At 41.0% G+C, this 17,725-nt stretch overlaps 1 protein-coding gene across 1 annotated transcript in view; it reads left to right on the top strand.

Annotated features, from left to right (window-relative positions):
- Window positions 1-735: 735 nt before the first annotated feature.
- The window catches only part of MTMR6 (myotubularin related protein 6), a 41,830-nt gene continuing 24,840 nt past the window's right edge, over window positions 736-17,725 (top strand). The window contains exons 1-2 of the mRNA XM_033236929.1: window positions 736-1,517; window positions 14,737-14,853. Of these exons, the coding sequence (XP_033092820.1) occupies window positions 1,494-1,517; window positions 14,737-14,853 (141 nt within the window). The 5' untranslated portion in view covers window positions 736-1,493. The remainder of the gene's footprint in view (window positions 1,518-14,736; window positions 14,854-17,725) is intronic.

The raw sequence follows: 17,725 nt of genomic DNA, 5'->3' as shown, positions 1-17,725 counted from the left end.
AGCAACTCCACCACAAAGGCTGTTGTATTTAATAACCATCTCCATTGTGTTGGCAATCTGTCTGAAACATAGTAGGCACTCAAAACAAAACAAGCCAAGACAACTTGAACAAAATGAAACAAATAAGTGAAACAAAAATTTTAATTATAAAAGAAAACTTAGATGTTAGGCTTTTCTAACACCAATCGCAGTAAGAAAGATGAAGGTTACAAACCCTAATTCGCTTAGTACAGAATATTTACAAAACGTAGAGCAGGGTTTCTCGAACTCGAACTCCTGACTTCAATTGATCCGCCCGCCTCAGCCTCCCAAAGTGCTGGGATTACAGGCGTGAACCACCGCGCCTGGCATAGAGCAGGTTTTTTCAACCTCTGCACTGTTGTCGTCTCTGAGCCGGCTAATTCCTTGTTGTTAGGGGTTGGTCTGGTGCCTAGTAGGGTGTTCAGCAACTGACTTGCGACTTGGCCTCCACCCACCAGTTGCCCCCCGCCGCCACCCACCCCCATTTGAGACAACCAAAAACATCTCCAGAGCTTGCCAAATGTCCCCTGGGGAGAAAACTCACTCCAGGCTGAGAAGTACCACATTAGACGTATTCGAACAAAAATAACCCTCATCTAGAAATGTAAACTTTTTGTTTACATAAATAAAAATTACAGAACACGGTTACATCGAACTTATTGTTCTATAGCCAGTTTTTTTCTTCCCTCGGTAATGCAGCATTCACATTTTCATTATGTGATATCCCTCAACAGGATGAGTTTTAGTGGAGGCTGGTGCTAACATCGTATGAAATTGAGGTAGGAGGCGGGACTCTGACAACAGACCAGATTGAGGACTAGCTAATCATCGTACTTTACATAAGGAATCCGTAGTATTGGAGATTTGATTGTTTCAAATAAGGCTGGTTTCGTTATTTGGTTATTTCCTTAGAAGAATAACTCCAAATCTAATTATTTCCTTAGAATACATTCTTATGAGTAGAACTGCAGCTCAAACTAAATTTGGTGGTGTCTATTGGTATGGCGATGGACCTCAGAACATCCTCCAGTCTTGCTCTCACCCCACAGGAGCCCTTTACTGGGGATCCATTCTCACGCAGTCTTCCTCTGCGACCGCCCCGCGTGCGCTGGGCGGGATGACAAAGACGGCCTCGGGAGGGGTGGTGAGCAGTATCGACCTCCTCCAGCAGGGGGCGCTGTGGGATCCGCCGCGGTCCGGGACGAACCAGCAAGCCGCTCTCGGTCCGCAGACTCTCTGCCAGTCCACCAGCCCCTTGTTCCCCGGGAGGCCGCGGGGTTTGGGGAAGTGTTTCTAGGAGACGGCGCTCGCCGGCTGCGCCTGCGCGGTTGACGCTACCGGGGCCGGCTGACGGACCCGCGTCGCTGGCTGGCGGAGGGAGTTCCCGCTTGCTCTCGGTCGCTGTCACCGCCCTGTTTCTCTAGCCCCATGGTACGCCCGTGAGACCGGCTGCTGGCTGACGTCTCCTCGCGATGGAGCATATCCGGACGACCAAGGTAGTCGAGCGCGGAACAACCAGTCTTCAGGGGCCCTGGTCTGACCCGGCTGAGGCAGGAGGAGACGAAGGCTCGGCTGGCCTGACCGGGGCTGGGGGCCGGCTCGGCGGAGACCCGGCCCGGGACGGGAGGGTCTGGCCAGGCCTGGTCTTGGAGGGCAGGGTCAGCTTGGGCCAAGCGGGGTGCAGAGGCCCCCTGTGCCTACGGGAGCAGGGGTCCCTCCTGCAGCATCTCGGAGTGCGTAGGGACAAGTCTGGGAAAACTGGTCACCGCCCTCCTAGCCCCACGTTTTCTCGGGCAAAATTGGGGCTCCTTTAACTTTGGGGTCTTTCGGCCTTTCGTTGCCTCATCTACTGGAAAATCGGTCTTTAACATTATAATGCTGTGTAAGCTTGTCCTTGCTCACATTTCATTGTCCCGTGTCGCAGATTCACAGTACGAGTTTTGGAGGAACGGAGATCAGCTCTCCGCGCCACCTCCCTTTGCTGTCTCGTCTCCAGTCTTTCGGATCGGGTGTTCCCGTGTAGGGGCTTCAAACTTCAGGCATTGTCCTAAGTGTCAGTAGTCAGTTTAACAGGAGTTCTGGAGAAGGGAAAAATGTTATTCCATATTTCAAAAGGTGGGATGCAGCTTTATTCGATTAATCTTATTACACTCCAGCCTTAATTTTTGTGTGTGGAAGACCTTTATTTTGAGAACGAACAAATATTTTTATTTCATTACACATTTAAAAACGGAAGGAAATGACATCAGAATATTACCAAATTACGTTTCCAACGACATTTAAGTTTAACTTTGGGAGGGAGAAAAACATAAATCGAGAGGGGAAAAGTAACATTTTAAAATCACTGCGAGCCCACTGCAAGGCAGCCTCTCCACGTTTTGACAAAGCTGAAACCCTGTTAGGTGCTGCCCATCTTAAAGTTCCTGCTCATTTAGGGAACCAGCAGATGTTCGTTATCTTCATTATTCCAAGAAGAATTTGTGTTTTTAAAATTTTTTTAAATGTTTCACAAACCTTTTAAAGGTACCCATGAATTTTTATTAGAGTTTGTCTTTAACGTTGTGCATACCATATCTAATAAAATTGAAGATGCTGAAAACTAACCCCTTAAAACATTTTTTAAGAGAAGAAAGATAAAATAACTTGAGAATTCAAGTTGTTGGTACTTAAATTTTGAAAAAAGAAGGGTGCTTAAGTCTATAACCAAACTAGTAGAAGGTGTACAGACGGAAAAGAGGAACTAGAGTAGACATTGGATCAGGTTCTTGTGTTGGTTCCAGATACGTATTATATAGTAGCTAAGTGCACGTGACTTACTTCTGCATCAGTTCTAACCTCCTCTGTTTTTCATGTGCTTTCTACGGTGCATAGCACACAATCGAAAACCAGTAAAAGGCTGGGCACGGTGGCTTACACTTGTAATCCCAACACTTTGGGAGGCCGTGGCGGGCAGATTGCTTGAGCCTAGGAATCCGAGACCAGCCTGGGCAACATAGTGAAACCCAGTTTCTACAAAAACAAACAAACAAAAAAATTGCCTGGGCACGGTGGCTCACGCCTGTAATCCCAGCACTTTGGGAGGCCGAGGTGGGCGGATCACTTGAGGTCAGGAGCTCGAGACCAGCCTGTCCAACCTGGCAAAACCCCATCTCTACTAAAAATACAAAAAATTAACCGAGCGTGGTGGCAGGCGCCTGTAATCCCAGCTACTCAGAGGCTGAGGCAGGAGAATTGCTTCAACCCGGGAGGTGGAGGTTGCAGTGAGCCAAGATGGCGCCACTGCACTCCAGCCTGGGCAATAGAGCCAGACTCAGTCTCAAAAGAAAAAAAAAAAAGCCGGGTGGGGTGGTGTGTACCTGTAGTCCCCAGCTACTCGGGAGGCTGAGATGGGAGGATGGCTTGAGCCCAGGACTTGGAGGTTGCAGTGAGCCAAGACTGCGCCATTGCACTCCAGCCTGGGTGACATAATGGGGGCGGAAAAAAAAAGAAGAAAAAAATCAGTAAAAGTAAACTGAATCTGATCAACTAGAGCAAATCCTATTCTTAGGTGGATAAGAGTGAACAGACTTGAAAAATATTTAGGATCTCTTGGTTATTTTAAATCTTTCCTCCTTCAATGTATTATGAATATATATCTTTGTTTTTATTTGTAGAGTTGTAGCCCCTCTTAGTAGCTCTTTGAAAGTTGTCACCATTGACTTTCATTTTGTCTGATATTCCTCTTCATCAATGGATGAACTTTTCTTCAAGTAATGTTCTGATTTTGACTTATCATTACACAGTGGTCCCATACTGGTGGTATAATAAGATCTTTTTAGAGATTAAGAAATTTCTGATGATTTTCTATTAAAACTACTTCTCAAATATGCTCTTTTATTACTTTGGGTTGTTTTTCTAGTATTGGATCACTACTCTGGAGTAATATTAAGTGAGTGTATGTAGACCGCAAGTAAATATTTGCTAGGTACCTAGTATGTGCCAGATGCTCTATTGACACTGGGTATATCACAGCAAGATGGAGGTGGACCTCAGGGTACGTTCTCTTAATTGTTGTGGGGACTGTAACATTTTCTTAAATTACTAATGTATTGGGAAAATAACTTACTCTTAAAAGATTGGTTTGAACATAGCCAACCTTTTGTTTCCATTATGAATAGCCTTCATCTGGATTTAGTTAGTTTGCTGCAAAAATAAGTGTAAGTATTTAAAAACCAAAAGTGGATTGTTTTAGATTTATTAGGTGTTTTGACCTTTATGTAGTTTAGTCATTAGGATCAAAATTGACTGTAGAGTGTCCTTTATAACTATTTAGTGATTTATGTTGTTCAGTCAGCTGTATTTGGAAAGTAGTAATTACCATTTGTTGAGCAACTGTATGTCAATATAGCCAATTATACAATATTATTTCTTTATAATATGTACAATTGCATAAATATGTTAATTTATACAGTATCATCACTGATCTCTTAAATAACCCTGTCAGTTGGGTAGTATTATCTCCATTTATAGGTGAGGAGGAAATAGGCTTAGGAATTTAAGAAACCTGCTCAATTAGCTCATGAGAGATATAATTAGTATTTAAACTAAGGTGTGTTTAACTCCAAAGACTATGTATGCTTTTTCCAGTGCCCCTCTAGTTTTAATCTAATTGTTAAATGTGCATTAGTATTAATTCAGAAATAAATGCTGATAATAATTCTAAGAGCTTTTCCCCCCAACCTCTTTTTGCCATAAATAATATTTATGTGGTATTGTTTTTAAATAATATTTAGGATTATTATTGCTTGCTAACCAGAATTTTATCAGATTAAGTATTTTAGCTGAATACTAATGAACATATATATCATTCTGTTTTGGTCACGTTTGGTTTACTAACTGTATAGCATCAAAGATGTCAAGTCCCTGAATCTGGATTTCTGAAAGAGCATTTCCAAGCTTCGCTTATGAATCTTGTAGCTACTGCCTATCGCATTGAGCTCTAATTTTGCCGTAATGACATAGTCCTGCCAAGAAACAATGAGAAATGTGCAGAGACGGTTCTTCATGCAGCCTTTCTCCTTTCTCTGCCAGTGCTTTGGCTGACATCTTATGTTGATGTCAAATGATACTGTCTTATCTGTGAATGGAACTTTACTGAATGGAATGGAAGAACTTTTTTAAAGCTATAAATGAAAGACTGACTGCTAGAGTTTGTAATCAAATGGAATGTCTCATAAAAATCTGGTGATACTAAGGCCCAAATTGAGTTATTACAAAAGTTAATGCCTAACTTGTTCTTTAGCTTGCTCCCTCTTTTTGTCATTAGAATGTGATATCATCCATGTATGTATACAAATATATCTTCCCTCTGAAAGAAGGAAGGAGATATAGAAATAAGAATGAATCAAGAGTAAGGAGAAACTGATAGTATTTAAATTGTCTTTGAAATAAGAGCCAATAGGTTTTGAGGAGCACCTGAAGGCTTTTTTCCAAGTAAAGTGCTGTTTTGATTTTCACTAATACTATCCCATTTTACAGGTGAGGAAACTGAAACCCTGAGAGAATAAATAAAATAACTTGTCCTGGCTCGCACAATTAGCTCTGCCATAGAAGAGGTGGAGGTGGAAACTTGAATTTAGGTCTTTCTGATAGCAAGCCTATTCTCTTAACCACACTCTCTTGCCTCACAGAATAATGATCTAATCAAGAGATTTGATTAGTTAGTTGGGGCAGTGTGAGTAAGAATACAGAGCAGGGGATGAATAGGAGAAGCTTAGGTGGTCAGACTTTTTCTAGTAGCTAGCTGATTGTGAGAATCTAGTGTGAGTGGCTTCAAGAGTAGATTTGGGAGGGAGTTGTGTTTAGGTAAATCATTGAAATATTTTGGATGAGTTTATGCAAGAATATGTTGAGACTCTGTAGAGAATAGTCTAAACACTTAAAAAGGGCAAGCAAGCTGGGCATGGTGGTTCATGCCTGTAATCCTAGCACTTTGGGAGGTCAAGGCAGGAGGAGCACTTGAGGTCAGGAGTTTGAGACCAGCCTGGCCAACATGGTGAAACCCTGTCTTACTAAAAATACAAAACATTAGCGGGGCATGGTGGCGGGTGCCTGTGATCCCAGCTACTTGGGTGGCTAAGGCATGAGAATCACTTGAACCCGGGAGATGGAGGTTGCAGTGAGCCGAGATCATGCCACTGCACTCCAGTCTGGGCGACAGAGCAATGCTCTGTCTCAAAAAGAAAAAAAAAATGGGTGGGGGGCAGGCAAGCAGAGGAGGAGAAGCCAGATGAATTTGGAAGAGGTGAAGCACGGATGGGAAGGGGACAGTCTTCCCTGTTCTAATTTCCTTCTCTGCTCCATCCTCTGGCTGCTTCCTCCTCCTTGGGCCAGGCACTGTTGTAGGTTCCGACAAAAACTCCTGCCCTTATAACTTATCTGTTTGGAGAAGAGATAACAATAAACAAAATTAAGTTCAATGTATAGTATGTTAGATGGTGGTAAATGCTATGGATAAAAATAAAGCAAGCCAGGGCTCTGGAGAGTACGAGGGTTGAAGAGGGGGTTTAAGGGAGGACCGCTGTAAATCGAGTGGTTAGGGAAGCACTTACAGAGAAGGTGACTCTTGAGTACAGACCTGAAACTGGTGGGGGCGTAAGCCATCCCCACATGGGGGATGTGGGGGAGAGTCCCAACAAAGGAAACAACGGGGGGAAAATCCTTCGAGGGCATGCCTGGTTGCCAAGAAGAAGCAAGACAGCTAGAGCAGGGTGAGTGAAGAAGAGCATAGTGGAAGATTAAAGTTGGGGGACAGGGGCAAGTTACTGTAGTCTTGAAGGCCACTATAAAGTCTTGGTTTTTTTTTTGAGTGAGATAGGAAGCCATTGATGGAATAAGCAAAGTAAGATAAAACTGAAAAGTGCCCACTGGATTTACCATCTGAGGTTACCCTCTCCCCTCTTGAGGTCTGTGACTGTTTCATTTCATCATTTATGCAGCCAGACACTGTTCTGGAAATTGGGATACATGAACAAAAAACATAATCCGGCCGGGCACGGTGGCTCAAGCCTGTCATCCCAGCACTTTGGGAGGCCGAGACGGGCGGATCACGAGGTCAGGAGATCGAGACCATCCTGGCTAATACGGTGAAACCCTGTCTCTACTTTAAAAAATACAAAAAACTAGCCGGGCGACGAGGCGGGCGCCTGTAGTCCCAGCTACTCGGGAGGCTGAGGGAGGAGAATGGCGGGAACCCGGGAGGCGGAGCTTGCAGTGAGCTGAGATCTGGCCACTGCACTCCAGCCTGGGTGGCAGAGCAAGACTCCGTCTCAAAAAAAAAAAAAAAACATAATCTCTGCTCTCCACTTCCTGCACACAACTTGAAGTGCTCCCTTTTTGAAAGCTAATTCTTGGCAGGATGTCAGTGTGGAATGATTCTGAGAGTCCCAGATGAGTGCCTGGCTATAGGGAAGTGCGGCAAACCAGAGGAGCAGTGATGGTGCACTTTCTGCTTCAGTAGCCACCGTGTCTATTGTTGTAGTCGTAGAATAAGTACAACTGTTGGTCACAGAAGTCTGATTGAAAGCCATGGGTCCCTTCCTGTCCCAAAGGCCACTTTTTCCTGAGGGATAAAGAGGTGTCTGAATTTTCTGAATGTGATTCTGTTTGTGTGACTCCCTTTGTTTTTCATTTCCAACATTTTCTTCTTTCTTTTCTTTTCTCTTCCTTTCCTTCCTTTTCCTTTCCTTTCTTCTTTTCTCTTTCCCCTTTCCTTTCTCCTTTCTTCTTTGTCCTTTCTCCTATCTTTCTCCTTTCTTTTCCAATAGGATCTTGCTCTGTCACCTAGGCTGGAGTACAGTGGTATGATTATAACTCATTGCAACCTCTACCTCCTGGGCTCAAACGATCTTCCTGCCTCTGCCTCCCAAGTAGCTGGGTCTACAGGCACATGCCACCATGCCTGGCTAATTAAAAAACATTTTTTTTCCCCTGTAGAGATGAGGGTGTCACTGTGTTGCCCAGGCTGGTTCTCAGACTCCTGGTCTCAAGCAGTCCTCCTGCCTTGGCCTCCCAAAGTGTTGGGATTATAAGCGTAAGCCACTACACCTGTGATGGCCCCAACATTTTCTGAATGTGAATCCGTATGTGTGGGGTTCTCTGTGTTTTCCAGTCCTAACTTCATAATTGGCTGAAATTTGAACTTTCTCCATAGACCATTAGGGTACCTTTTAGTGTAGGCCCCTAGTTGGCAACGATTCAACTAAATAGTCCTTAAAGTAATGTGTGTTGGCCTTTACCGTTCCTCACCGAAGTGACATCTTCCAATTCCTTTCTCTTTGCCCCATTTCTATTCTTCGTTCTTTCTTTTCCCAAAGGCTTTTTTCTTTTTTTCCGTTTTCTTTTTGGCTGTGATGAGACCTGTAATTTAAGGATCCTGACGGTTCCTGCAGTACCTCAGTGATAGCGACCTGAGAGAGCTGTAGTTGCCTCCTGAACATCTGACTTAACACATTTCTCAGAACAGACTGGGGAAAATCTGTAGCAACATCTGTAAAATACTTTTAGTTCCTTGGTGAAAAGGGGAAATATAAAGAAGCAGTTGGTTTTTAGAAGTTGACGAAGTCTGTGGTTTGAAATTTGTATGCCAATGATTGTAGTAAAGAGAAATATTTGATTTCCCCTCCTTAGAGGTGAGGGGTGGGATTTGCCACAAAGAGCAAAATAATCAGTGTATTTTCTTAGAAATTCTCTTATTTTCTTGAGAACTTTAGTGTAAATACTAAATAAATGTTTTGGAATGATTTCAGATTGATTTCACTATCTGTCACTTTCATATAGAGATTACCCTATTGAAGCAGTTGTATGTAATGATTTTCTTTTATATAACTTTGAATATAAGTTGGCATATGCTAAGATAGTCCTCAGTTTGTTATATTAAAGACATCCTTTCTTTCAGACGTTTTCTTCTCTGTACTACTTTATCTTAGTGAATGGCAACCAGTGTGACAAGCTTAAAACCCTTAAGGAACCTCTGTTTTTCCTCCTCTCTTCCTTCCCCTATCAGTTTTGTTATTATCTCAAGATGGACTTCCTCTCTATCACAGCTTACTCCAGGCCCTAATATGAACCAGTCACCTAGATGGCTTCTTTAGCTTCTTACCTGGTTGCCCTTAATCAACCCAGCATTTTCTCCACATTGACACTGGAATGATCTTATAAGCGATATTTCTTAATAGACTACTGTGCTTAAAAACCTCTTATCTTTTTTAATCTACAGTACAGATTTTGTACCTTAACATGTTTTTTTTAATCAGATAAAATGTTGTGCCTCTGCTATTGAGACATAAATGTTGTATTTCCTATGTTGAGAATTTTGTATTTTCTGTATTCCCATTAGTGAAGAACATTTTGCTGATCTTTGCTTTCATCATTTACAGTAGTTTTTTTCAACTATGGAGCACCTTTAAATATGGAATTTGCTTTTTAAACTCCATATGTATCCTTCTTCCTTTCTCCATTTGAACTTCACTGGACAGTAGCTTGACATAGAGGACTGTCAGGGCTCTACCTACTTGACCAGATTACTAACTACAGTAGTTTTGCAAATATTTACTAGAGCACTTTGTTGCTTATATTTATTAGGCAGACAAAGATAGAGTATGTGTATTCGTCCATTTTCACACTGCTGTAAAGAACAACCCAAGACTGGCTAATTTATAAAGGAAAGAGGTTTAATTGACTCAAGTTCCACATGGCTGGAGAGGCCTCAGGAAACGTACACTCTTGATGGAAGGTGAAGGGAGGCAAGGCATGTCTTCTCATGGTGGCAGGAGAGAGAGAGCGAGCAAAGGGGGAAAGTGCCCTCCTTTAAAACCATCAGAACTCAGGAGAACTCACTGTCAAGAGAGCACAGCATGGGGGAAACCACCCCCATGATCCAATCACCTCCCACCCGGCCACTTCCTCCACACATGGGGATTACAATCCAAGATGAAATTTGGACAGGGACACAGAGCCAAACCATATCAGTACCTGACATTTATTATCCAACCTTTCAGTGCTTTCTGAAAAGAGATTATTTTAGAGATTCAGATAGATTGGCCTTTAGTTGACAGCCAGTACATTTTTGATGAGTGAATCAGAAAGCTCTTTTCCTGATATATATATATATATATTTATCTGCATGTTCTTCAAAGATGTATGTGTGTTTGGGTGTGTGCGTGCATGTAATGCAGTTATGCATCTTGTTTTATTTTATTTTATGACAGAGTCTCGCTCTGTCACTCAAGCTGGAGTGCAATGACTCAGCCTCTGCTCACTGCAACCTCTGCCTCCATCCAGGGTTCAAGCAATTCTCCTGCCTCAGCCTCCCAAGTAGCTGGGATTATAGGTGCCTGCTGAGCTTATTTTTGTATTTTTAGTAGAGACAGGGTTTCACCATGTTGGCCAGGCTGGTTTTGAACTCCTGACCTCAGGTGATCCACCCACCTTGGCCTCCCAAAGTGCTGGGATTACAAGCGTAAGCCACTGGGCCCAGCCGCTGATTTTTATATTTTTAGTAAAGAAGGGTTTCGCCATGTTGGCCAGGCTAATCTCAAACTCTTGGGCTCAAGTGATTGCCTACCTCTGCCTCCCAAAGTGCTGAGATTATAGGCGTGAGCCACCACAGCCGGTAGCAGTTGTACATTTTAAAGGATCAAAGTTGTAATAAGGTCCTTTAAAAAGTGGGAGAGGTGGATAAACTGAGCCCGTAAATATTTGGGAAAAGAGCCTAAAGGTAGAGAAGGGAGCTAACCTCATGTTGAGTCAGAGGAATTAATTTGGAGTTAAAAGTTAGAAGAAATACCAGTTGCATAAGAATGAGCAGGTGAACTTATGAAAAATATGGATTCTTGGTCTCCATCTTCTCAGATAACTGAGTGAAGTTGGGGTGAGGCTTTGGATTTGTACTTTTGCAGAGTTTTGGAGGTGATTCATATGAACAGCTGGGATTTGAATCGTGTATAGCTGACCAAAATTAAAGATCTAACAAAGAGAATTTCAGATTATTTGCATATAAAACTAGGAGGAGTCAGGAAATAGGCTTAGAATGTTGGAAAGAGCATTTTCACCAAAAATTTCCCGCCTTGATAAGAGACCCAGCCAGAAGGAACTGTGCAGTTCTAGAAGAGTGATTTTATTCTAATGAATGATGGAGTAGAGATAGAGGATTAAAAGTCCAGATACGTACTACACACAGAAAAAAAAACCCAAAACCCAAAACTGAACTATACATATGTATTCTATTAGTAGTTTTCTATTTGCTTTTAGTTTGTTGCTGGTTTATTCAAGAATTAATGAATACCTACTGTTCACCCACTGTGTAGGGAAAAGATAGAGAGATGAGGAAAAGTATAATGGGATAAAGAAGAATCTTATTTAATAAATCAAATGATTTCAACAAAAGGGATCACTGGTAAATTGGGCACACCTTCTGGTTTTCACCTGGGGAAAATAATTTTTCTGTGGCCGTTCATCTTAGTTCAACAAACATTTATTATGTCAGACACTCTACTAGCTGTTAGGAGATATTCGTGCATAAATGAAAGACAGTCTTTGCCGTGGGGTATGTTAGTCTTTAGTGGAAAAGACAGATACATGAACAGAGGCTTTCATTGTAATTTAGGAATTGCTTTAATACTGGTGGAAGGGGCAGATTTAAAAATATTTAGGTGATAAAAATCATAGGAATTGGTGATTGATGGAATGTTGGGGATTGAGAAGAAGTCATAGGGTGATTCACAGATTTCCAGTGTGGGTGACTTGATAAGGATGGAGGATGAACATTAACTCACATCCAAAATACAGAATTAGAAACCTATTTGTGAGGGGTGAGGGGGAAATCAGTTTTGCTTTCAGTATGTATAACATGGCTCCGACACATCTAGTGGAGACAGTATAGCATAGTAGGAAGGTGTTTTGGCTTGGGAATTAGATCACGTAGGTTTATGACTAAGCTATACCACTAGCTGCTTCTCGCTGTGTGACTTTGAGATGACTAACCAACCTCACCAAGTCCCAGTTTCTGTGGGGACAGTACTAGTACATACTATACAGGAGTTGTCAAAATTAAAAGAAATAATGTATGGTAAGCACTTGTCACAGCAATAGGCACATATGAGACCTCACTAGTATGTCAGGAAATACTGTCTGTGTAGCAGACAGTATGAACTCAGGAGAGAGCGGAGCTGGACGTACAATTTTGGGAGTCATTAACATATAGGCTTACATAATGACAGTAGGTAAGTTCCCTATGGAGAATGGACCCCTGAGGAAGAGTAATAGTGGACAGGGGATGGACAGAAGAGGAATAAAATCCAAATGAAAAGTGGTGTGATTGTTTTCCATGTATAGAAGCTTTATAGATACTTATGCCTCATAGGTAAGTTACAATTTGAGATTTATAATTGGAGCAAGCACAACCAGGAATATTTATGATCTTCAAAAAATCCACAAATTTAAAATTTCACATGGATTTCTTTTTAAAGCAAACTTCCTATTTAATTAAATAGTAATAAAATCAGCCCCTCCCCACTTTTAAACTACTTGCCAGTAGACTTTTTAATTTTTTCTGAGAAGCTATTTGAAACTCTACTGAATGATGTGGACACAGATTATTTGCTTGAGTAGTGTTGATACTTTATGGTAACCTTTATTTCCATATATATTCATCCGTTGTCTTCTTGTTAGAGCCTTAAAAACTTGGTTTTAATAGCTTAGGAGATGATATGGTTTGGTTCTATGTCTCCACCCAAAAAGATAGGTGAGATCTACATTGCAGTAATTGCTCAGTGCTGGTTGGCCACAGTGCCCTTTCCAGCCAAGTCACGCTCAATGAAGAGGAATAAACAGTAATTGATCCCATTTGTCTTGAAAGGTGTTTAAGTTTGGATTTGCAATGTGTTGTAAACTGAAGCTAGATTTTTATTTAAGGAAGAAATGGTCCTAAACAATGAAATAAATGACCTCTAAGAGAAATCTTTATTCAGGTTTATAAGTAGAAAGCCTTCCTCTCTCGTCTCCTGCCCTCCCCTCCTTTCCTCTTCTTTTTTTGAGACAGAGTTTTGCTCTTGTTGCCCAGGCAGGATTGCAGTGGTGCAATCTCGGCTTACCACAACCTCTGCCTCCCAGGTTCAAACGATTCTCCTGCCTCAGCCTCCCGAGTAGCTGGGATTATAGGCGCCCGCCACTATGCCCAGCTAATTTTTTGCATTTTTAATAGAGACGGGGTCTCACCATGTTGGGCAGGCTGGTCTTGAACTCCTGACTTCGTGATCCACCCGCCTTGGCCTCCCAAAGTGCTGGATTATAGGCGTGAGCCACTGCACCTAGTGGTGATGAAATATATTAATATATGGGAGAAAATTGTAGAATTAATGAGCTAGTGGTTAGCTATCTAGATGATTTTAAAGATATAAACAATTTTAAAAACTGTCTACAACCTGCTGGTACACATAAATTAACTTTTTTTTGCTTATTTGTTTTTTTGAGATGGAATCTCACTCTGTCGCCCAGGCCGGAGTGCAGTGGCACAATCTTGGCTCACTGCGACCTCCACCTTCCAGATTCAAGCAGTTCTCCTGCCTCAGCCTCCCAAGTAGCTGGGATTACATATGTGTGCCACCATGCCCATCTGCTTTTTGTATTTTTAGTAGAGGTTTTATCATGTTGGCCAGGCAGGTCTTGAACTCCTGACCTTAGGTGATCCACCCACGTTGGCCTCCCAAAGTGCCGGGATTATAGGCGTGAGCCACTGTGCCTGGCCCAAATTAACATTTTTTAGGTTGGTAGTGGTTATTTTACTTTTTTTCATAAGGATGAATAATACAAAGATTCCCAGCAGTACTCTCCTGCACATTCCTGGTTAGTCCTAGTCCCACTCTCCACTCCAGCAGCAACATCGTGTGTGTGTGTGTTTGTGTGCGTGTGTGTGTGTGTGTCTGTCTACTAGTATTCATAAACACATACTATGTGCCTTACCAGCTCAGGCACTAGAGGAGGCCAAAGCAGCATAGGAGATAATCTGTGCCAGGGAATTCAGAGCTACAGAGGAATACGAAGCCAAGACGTAAGTAATGAACGAATTATCTAATAAGGATTAATGTTAGGAGGCAGGATGTTAGTGAGTCTTGAAGAATGCTTGCCACTTAGCTAAGCAGAAGAGGCGATTTTAGAAGCAGAGAACAGTGTGAGTAAAAGCCCAGAGGTGGACAAAAAACAATCATTGCCCTGGTGTGGGATAGTGAGGAGAATATAGAGACTAGTCAGAGTTGGCAACCATTTAAATGTTTCCTGATTTAATTTTTCTGGTAGTTTACTTTAAAACTCTGGATAATAATATATTTATGTTTTGATTTTCCAACTTTAGATAAAAGTGTTGACTCTTGGGTATGAAAAATGTTTTTGCTTATTTGTACTGCACCCCTCTTTCTTGCTACCCTCAATATAAGTGTTACTGTTTTCTACAATGTGGTTCTCTATTGGTTACATTTGTAACTGTAAATAATCTCTATGTTATTTGTGGCTTATACATTCCCCAAAAAGATATATGGAATTTAACAGTAAGAATTAAATAAGCTCTTATGATTTTAGACAGAACGAAGAAAAAAATTGAGAATGGTTCATGTAAGTCCTGGGCTAACAGAAAAATAATTTATACTACTTTTGAAATGAAAAATAATATCTTTTTTCTTTTAGGTAGAACAAGTAAAATTACTTGACCGATTCAGTACCAGCAACAAGTCATTAACAGGAACACTGTATCTTACGGCTACACATCTATTATTTATAGACTCTCATCAAAAGGAAACCTGGGTAAGGAGCACCGCAGCTATACTGTTTATCATACTAATAATGGACTTAGTCTGTCATGTTTTATTTTGAATGTGTATAACACAATATATAACACAATTTTTAATCATTGGTTACCTATCTCAACCAAAATATTTTTTGGTCTCCAGATCACTCCTGCCCTCCCTTCTAATAATCAGTTACAGAAGAGTGTGTAACATGGAATTCTATAAAATACCACACTCTTATCTCCATAAATAATTTTGAAATACCTGTTGTTCCTAGGCTGGACACGGTGGCTCATGCCTGTAATCCCAGCACTTTGGGAGTCCAAGTTGGGTGGATCACGAGGTCAGGAGTTCAAGACCAGCCTGGCCAACATAGTGAAACCCTGTCTCTACTAAAAATAACAAAAAATTTCAGCAGGGCGTGGTGGTGGGTGCCTGTAATCCCAGCTACTCAGGATTGTGAGACAGGAGAATTGCTTGAACTCAAGAGGCGGAGGTTGCAGTGAGCCGAGATTGCACCATTGCACTCCAGCCTGGGCAACAGTATGAGACTCTGTCTCAAAAAAAATAAAAATAAAAATAAAGTACTTATTGTTCCTTTTAATTTTTAAAAATCTAAAAAATATGTACATGTTAACAGATCAAATGGATTGTTTGGTATATTCCACAGTGTGTTTATGCAAATTTTAATTAGGGTATTTTTTTTTTTGCTAGTATAAATATTGCAGTATGCATATACATGTAAACAACATTTTGTGTATTTATATGAGACATATATGTTTCTTTTTTTTTTTTTTTCTTTTTTTTTTTTTTTGAGACGGAGTCTCACTCTGTCGCTGGGGCTGGAGTGCAGTGGCCGGATCTCAGCTCACTACAAGCTCCGCCTCCCGGGTTCACGCCATTCTCCTGCCTCAGCCTCCCGAGTAGCTGGGACTACAGGCGCCCGCCACCTCGCCCGGCTAGTTTTTTTTTTTTTGTATTTTTTAGTAGAGACGGGGTTTCACAGTGTTAGCCAGGATGGTCTCGATCTCTTGACCTCGTGATCCACCCGTCTCGGCCTCCCAAAGTGCTGGGATTACAGGCTTGAGCCACCGCGCCTGGCCCGAGACATATATGTTTCTTTCTGTATATTTGCCAGAGTTCCTCTGGGATATTGCCTGGGAGTAAAATTATGGGGTCTTGAATAAGCGCATATATAACCTTACTAAGTATATCACCTCTTCAAAATGGTTGTTCCAATTTATTCTCACTAGTGTATTACACAATATTGTACATCCTCAACAACATTGATATTGTCAGTTTAAAATTTTGTGCCTATCTAGTAGATGTCCAATTGTAATGTTAATGAGCTGATTACAAAGAATTTACCCTTTTCAGATAAAGAAAAAGGAAAGAGTTTCCTTTTCTTTTTTTATTACATTGTCTTTTATTGATTTTATAAGAGTTCTGGGCTACAAATAGAATTACCATTCAACCCAGCAATCCTGTTACTGGATATAAACTCAAAGGAAAATAAATCATCCAACCAAAAAGACATGGGCATTTGCATGTTTGTTGCAGCACTGTTCACGATAGCAAAGATACGAAATCAACCTAGGTATCCATTAGCAGTGGATTGGATAAAGAAAATGTGGTGCATATACACCGCAGAATACTATGCCCCCTTAAAAAAGAACAAAATCATGGCCTTTACGGCAACATGGCTGCAGGTGGAAGCCATTATTCTAAGTGAATTAACACGAACAAAAAACCTTATACTGCATGTTCTCACTTACAAGTGGAAACTTAACATTGGGTACATGTGAGCATAAAATGGGAACAATAGACATTAATAGACTCATAGAGGTGGGAGGGAGGGAAGTAGAGGAACAAGGGTTGAAAAACTACCTGTTGGGTACTGTGTTCACTATCTGGGCTATGGGTTCAGTTGAAGCTCAAACCTCAGCATCATTCAATATATCCGTATTAGAAATCTGTACATGTACCCACTGAATTAAAAAAAAAAAAAGTATTACTCAAGAAAAGAAAGAGTTCTAGGTTATAATGCTTTGTCAGATGTGTGTGACGTAGATAGCTTTTCCCAGTGGGTGGCTTGTGTTCTGTGTTTTTTATGTGTCTTTCAGTTAAAGTTTATATTTTTGATGTTATAGATTTTTCATTTTTTTCTTTGTTTGTGCTCTGTTGTGACTTAAGAAATCCTTTCCTATGTCAAAGTCATAAAGGTTCTTCTGTATTTTCTTCTAAAAGCTTAAGTTTGATCCTGTAAGTTGTTAATACATCTGGGAAATATTTTGGTGTATGACGTGAATAGGGATTCATTTTTATTTTTTCTTATAGACAACTGGCGCCATTTATTGACTGTTTCATTTCATTCATCTTTAGTACCAGCTCTGTCATTAAAAACATCTTCCATGTATGTGAGGCTTTGCTTTTGAGTTTTCTTTTCTATTCGTTTGGTATACTGACTACACTGTACCACACTGTTTTATTGACTATAGCTTTTAAATGAATTTTGATATCAAGTAGAGCATACCCTCCCAACTTGTTCTTCAAAATTGCCATGGCTATTTTGGACTCTTTGTTTTTCCTTTTCTGTTTTAGAATTCATTCACTTATTCATTCAGCACACATTTATTGAGCATCTACAGTGTGTTTCATATCACTATTCTAGATATTTTGGAAACAATAGCCAATAATAACAGGTACGAATTCTGCCCTCATGGAGCCCACATTCTAGTGCTGAGAGATATGGATAACATCACCAATAAATAGGTAAACAAGTAAAATACATAGTGATAAGTGCTAAGCAGAAAAAGAAATAGAAAAGGGAGTTAGAATATGGGGCTTGTGTCTCTGTGCTTGAGAGGAAGAGACTTGGGCATGTTTCT

Source organism: Trachypithecus francoisi, unplaced genomic scaffold, assembly GCF_009764315.1.
Source record: "Trachypithecus francoisi isolate TF-2019V2 unplaced genomic scaffold, Tfra_2.0 Contig01461, whole genome shotgun sequence".
Lineage (NCBI taxonomy): Eukaryota > Metazoa > Chordata > Mammalia > Primates > Cercopithecidae > Trachypithecus > Trachypithecus francoisi.
This window is presented reverse-complemented; position numbering and strand designations above follow the sequence as displayed.